General features: G+C 35.7%; 1 protein-coding gene across 1 annotated transcript; it reads left to right on the top strand.

Annotated features, from left to right (window-relative positions):
* The first annotated feature begins 380 nt into the window (after positions 1 to 380).
* Positions 381 to 4,571, top strand: LOC147384674 (large ribosomal subunit protein uL4). Its single transcript, XM_086425768.1, has 2 exons — positions 381 to 1,549; positions 4,108 to 4,571. Exons 1-2 carry the CDS (start codon positions 446 to 448, stop codon positions 4,219 to 4,221), a joined length of 1,218 nt encoding a protein of 405 aa, XP_086281894.1. The 5' UTR covers positions 381 to 445; the 3' UTR covers positions 4,222 to 4,571.
* Positions 4,572 to 5,937: the final 1,366 nt, after the last annotated feature.

Raw genomic sequence — 5,937 nt, forward strand, 5'->3', positions numbered from 1 at the left:
ATCTCCCACAACATCAATAATCCAGAATAAAAAATGAGCCATGCATTATCAATCGATTCAGCTCGATTTAATTAAATCATACCTAAAATATAGACATGGTTAATAAAAAATTAATCCTATAAATTACTATGAAAATGCTTAAGTAACATTAAAATTGAATTCGATTCTCACATTGCTGATGTGGAGGTGACTCAAATTACCAAGTCGGAACCCAAATCCGGATCCGGATCCGGACATATTAGATCCAAATGGATCGGGTTTCGGATCTGATTAGACCCATTGGCAACCCTAGCTGAGGGCTGAGGGGCTCATTTATCTTAGGGCATTTTGGTAATTTACACTACATCTCGTCTATCTATATGATAAAACAAACCCTAATTTTCATTTCTGCTGATCTTCGTTGTCTCTTCGACTAAACCTAGTTCTTCGACTAAACTCTTCTCTCATGGCCGCCGCAGCCAGACCTCTCGTCTCCATCCAGCCCTTAGAGGGCGAGATGGCGACAGACGAAGTCAATTGTCTGCCACTCCCAGACGTTATGAAGGCGTCAATCCGTCCTGATATCGTTAATTTCGTTCACTCCAACATCTCCAAGAACAAACGGCAACCTTACGCCGTTAGCAGACGTGCTGGTCATCAAACCTCTGCAGAGTCATGGGGAACCGGTCGTGCCGTTTCCCGTATCCCTCGTGTCCCTGGTGGTGGTACCCATAGAGCCGGTCAAGGTGCTTTTGGTAACATGTGTCGCGGCGGACGAATGTTCGCGCCAACGAAGATCTGGCGCCGTTGGCACCGTAAGATCAATGTGAATCAGAAAAGATTTGCTGTTGCATCAGCTCTCGCTGCATCAGCTGTTCCTTCGCTTGTTCTTGCTCGTGGCCATCGGATCGAAAACGTTCCTGAGATCCCTCTTGTTGTTGGAGACTCGGCCGAGGGCGTAGAGAAGACATCTGCAGCGATCAAGGTTTTGAAGCAGATCGGTGCGTATCCCGATGCGGAGAAAGCGAAAGACAGCCATTCGATCCGACCTGGTAAGGGAAAAATGAGGAATCGTCGATACATCTCTCGTAAAGGCCCTCTGATTGTGTACGGAACTGAAGGATCGAAAATCGTAAAAGCTTTCCGGAACATTCCTGGAGTTGAGATCGCGAATGTCGATCGTCTTAATCTGCTTAAACTTGCTCCTGGTGGCCATCTTGGAAGGTTCATCATTTGGACCAAATCGGCCTTCGAGAAATTGGATTCGGTTTACGGATCGTTCGATAAGCCATCAGAGAAGAAGAGGGGATATGTTTTGCCGCGATCAAAGATGGTTAATGCTGATCTTTCAAGGATTATTAATTCGGATGAGGTTCAATCTGTGGTGAGACCGATCAAGAAGGACGTTAAGAGGGCACCAATGAAGAAGAATCCATTGAAGAATTTGAACACTCTTTTGAAGTTGAATCCGTATGCAAAGACTGCTAGGAGGATGGCTCTTCTAGCCGAGGCTCAGCGAGTCAAGGCCAAGAAGGAGAAACTCGACAAGAAGAGGAAAGAGGTTCCTAAGGTATATTCACTTACTCATACCAAGTTCTTAATTTCATTTGTAAATAATGTTAATTTATAGGTATGTATTTCAATATATATATATATATATATATATATATATATATATATATATATATATATATAAAGTAAGTTGGATTAGAATATGCTCAAGCGCAAGATCATATTTTTATACAGGTAATAAATATTTAAATCAATAAAAAATTAATAAATTTTATCAAAAAGCCAGCCGTTTGATATTTTGAAATTATTAGATAATACATATTGGATCTTAGACTAGTCAATGTGAAGGACAATCCACATTGAAATCCTGTTTTTGCACAAATGATACTGGGATGACTTGAGTCATCTTTGTAGCCAATAAATTTTTTTTAAAAACCATTATCGGTTATGATTATATGAATTGGTTCTACAGAGTTTATATGTTTCTCTTAGTTGTCTCTTCATTTATGCAAATATGATTATTTGTTGTATTTTTATATGTGTGTTTTTAATTTTCTTTACTTTTTAATAGGTAGAATTATACTTGTAAAAAAATCAATAATAAGCTATCACTTTAGGTTTATATAGTAGATGGGATCAAAAATTCACCTACAATGGCTTTTCACACATTTGTTTCTTGTTTTTGTGAAAAATATAAGATGTAATTGCTTTGTTCTAGTTTAGACTGTGGCATTAAAGTAGTAAGATACATTAGGTAGCTAAAATGAGTGACAGATTTAGGAGCTATATGGGAAGGTGTTGCTTCTAGAGAGATTAAACAAGTTCGGATGACCCTTGACAAGGCCAAGAAGCTAACTTCATTGAGATTGATATTATCCTATTTTAGGTTAGAAAGGTAGAGAAGATGATGCTTGAAAAGTTGCATTGATAACTAATTATGTTCTTGGACAAGGCTGCTATGGAATCTTGGTATATGTTCGGTACATCAAATGCCAATGTGGATCAATGCCATAATGTCCTTATTTTCATTGATGCCACATTATGCAGCATGGTAACTGTTGAAATATTTGACCATAATCCCTTGGTTCTACATGTGGAATGTTGACGAGGGCTCTAGGAAGATTTTAGTTTTAGTTGTCAAGAGATTGGAAGACAATTGGTTGAAATGTCGTTTGTTCTATGGTTGAAGTCATTTTTCTAGCATTGGGTTGTGGATGAACGATTTCATCATCACTATAAACTTGGCTAGATGAAGTGTGAGATACTGTTGCATAATTAGTTGCTAGCCCAGGGTGTGGATTGGGCTTTGTTACTGGTTGATGTTGGTGATTGACTTTCATTGAGGCATGCCTAAGTTCTCCAGTCTTTGGCAGCCTAAATCATGGGAATGATGGTAGATTTGGCTGGTTGATGGATTTGTTTGTGGTCTTTCGGATCTGCCAAATAATAAATATTTTTCATAAATGATACATTTTCTCATAGTTTTGCATGGTAACTAGTTTCTATTAGTTTGTCGATTATTGTTTCAATCAAAATTATACTTTGTCAATCTTCCCGACAACAAGAAAGATATCTCTGAGTGGGATTGACATGTACATTCGATGAGCCTTGTGCATATGTTTTGATGTCAATGAAGGTGATCAACTGTCATTAAGACATGTATAAGCTTGTGGGACTTTGTTGACCTGGATCATGGGAATGGTGTTGATTTTGGTTGATTAGTGGGTTAGTCTATAGAATTGGGGTAGTCTTGAACTTTTGGGACATAACAGCCTTAATCACACAGAGAGAGGTTGTCAAACCTATGATCTCCCTGGAATCCCACCCTATGTAGCATGAATGGTGTTTGTGCCCCAAGTTTAAACATGTTATTTTGGGTTGCATTTGTATGGTAATAACATGAACAACATGCCTTGAATCAAATTATTGGGAGGGAGGGTTGTCAAACCTACAATCTCCCTAGATTGCCACCCTATGTGGCATGAATCTTGTTTGTGCCCCAAGTTTAAACACGTTATTTTGGTTGGCATTTGTATGGTAATAACATGAACAACATGCCGTGAATCAAATAATTGGAAAATGTGAGGTTCCCAAAGGTTGTTTCTGTGTGTAACGTTTTTGAAAATGTTAAAAGGCTTATGCAAGAGGCTTTCCCAGAGATGAAAGCCTTGAAAAGGCCGGATGGAAATACCTTTTTTTTTCTTTTTTCTTTTCTGAAAGATTTTCAAACCACTGATACACACTCAAATCTAAACAAAAGGGGAACGAAGTGCAAGGTATAAGGCGGTAATAATTTGTCGATAGAGTTCTCTTCAATAACAATCATTCCCTCAACTGTATTGTTTGGGCGGATGTTCTTTGTTGGAAATCCCAAAACATTGTATAGGAGTTGAAAATCCCAAAACGGTTTTCTTTTACATCTTATCAAGAGATTCTATGGGCACTCCAACTTTTACTTACAACACCAATTCTTTTGAAACTAATAGGCAGTGTAGCATATAAAATAGTGGTATGTTGTAAGTAAATAGAAGCTATCCTTTGAACACCCCATGTTTTTTGTTTTGTTTTTGAGACTGGTGCCACTAATAATGGGATATTTTTTTGTTTGGTGTATAGGAGGAGGCTGCTGCTATCAAGGCTGCAGGCAAGGCTTGGTACCAGACTATGATCTCAGATAGCGATTACACCGAGTTTGACAACTTCACAAAGTGGCTTGGCGTTTCCCAGTAATCTGTTTTTTCTTAGATTCTATTATCTATGTGAGACTGGAGTTTGTCCCTTTTTTTTTCTTCCTATTATCAGGAAGAGCAGCAGCTTGGGAGGAGGAGAGAGAGGGGAAGGGAGGGGGGGTACATTAGCCTGATCTCTCCCTCTTTTTGTTTTGTTTTTTTTTTTTTTAAAGTTTGTTAGATAATGCTTTTTGAATCATGGATTTGCATTAAAAAATTTAGCATGAGTTGAGTTACTTCTATAAGCTATTCTTAGTTTTTGCATATTACATCATATATATGATATCTTTCATGTTAATCTATTTGTATATCCCTTTCATGTTAATCTATTCTCATTTATATTTTGTGATCTATCTGAAAATTCATTAATGTAACACTTCATCATAGTTTAGTACGAATTAACTTATTTTTTTCATTTTATAATTTTTTGGGAATCCAATTTCTTATGAACCAAACTCATTTAGTTGGACTTTTTTTTTTGTTTTTTTTAATGATTTGATGCTGCAGTTTTTTCAGCCCTTTTTTATTTATTCCCAAACTGTGCAGCTTAATTAATTTGTAGAAGTTGTCCCTCAAAAGTTTTCCTCTTAGTATGCTGGATTGTGATTATGTCTCTCATGTGACAAAGAAATGTATGTATAAATCTTATTATACAATTTTGGGAGTAAAGATTACATAGGAAGACAAGTACGGGTTGCAATGAGTCGGTTTTGGTTTGTATCCTATGAAAATAAGTACTATAACCACTATATTTTATCGGTTCCAGCTTTTTTTGGTCTTGATTTTAAACAAAGTGGAATTGAAACTGTCAAAAATCATCACTACCTGTTGCTCTTGGCTCCGAAAATTCTAATGAGAATATTTCAAAATCATTGTAAAAAAATTTCCTTCTAAAAAATTAATACGTTATTTAGAAAGTATAAAATTCATAATAATGTGTTTCTACTGAGATGCTTTAATGACTTATTTTCAAAATTTAAAATGTCTTATTAAAATTAATAAATTTAAATTTAAGAAGAAATGATCCATTTTAAGCATCAACATTTAGGGTATATTAAAATTTGATAAATTTACATGGTACATTTTAATTTTAAAATATAGAAAAATCTTAAAATCATGTTAATTTTAGGGCCGACTCTTATATTGAATCAGGGTTTTTAGTTTTGATTCTGGGTAAATGTGTATCCATTGACATCCCTGATTCAAAAATTCATGATACAAATTTGGTGTGAAATATAATGTACAACCATATTTCATCTAAAGATATTTGGTATTTTTATTATCAAATATCGCTCCTTAATTTTTTCCTAAATGTTCAAATTTTACCATGAAGTGGCATACATCATTAAGAAAGTTATCTAAAATTTTCATCTCCATTTTTAAAAGGTCATGCCCTTCTCTCTCTCTCAGTGGAAAAATGTTGGCTAAGCCTGTAAGATTCGGTAACTTAATGCTGGTGGAACTTGAACCCAGGTATTGAGTATAATTAGTCGTGTAGACTTTACCAATTAAGCTTGCTAGCATTTTCAATCGAAGAAGCTTTCACAACAACCACCTTTTGTTTAAGAGTGGTGGGATCGGAATACAGATTTAAAACAACAATTGAAAACATCGTTCTAAAAACTTCGGAAAAGCATAGAAAACGAGAGAAAAATAATGAAACATAAAATATATAAAATGTTTATTTTATATTTCCAATATAACAAGGTCTCAAAAC

Source organism: Akebia trifoliata, chromosome 15 (assembly GCF_017979445.1).
Source record: "Akebia trifoliata isolate Shusen 1 chromosome 15, ASM1797944v1, whole genome shotgun sequence".
NCBI classification, from domain to species: Eukaryota; Viridiplantae; Streptophyta; class Magnoliopsida; order Ranunculales; family Lardizabalaceae; genus Akebia; species Akebia trifoliata.

What these genes read in the sequence shown, in the direction of transcription:
- LOC147384674 (XM_086425768.1), top strand. Translation starts at nt 446, where the DNA reads ATGGCCGCCGCAGCCAGACCTCTCGTCTCCATCCAGCCCTTAGAGGGC. An exon ending in AGAGGAAAGAGGTTCCTAAG is followed by an intron (nt 1,550 to 4,107) that starts GTATATTCACTT and finishes TTTGGTGTATAG; the next exon opens with GAGGAGGCTGCTGCTATCAA.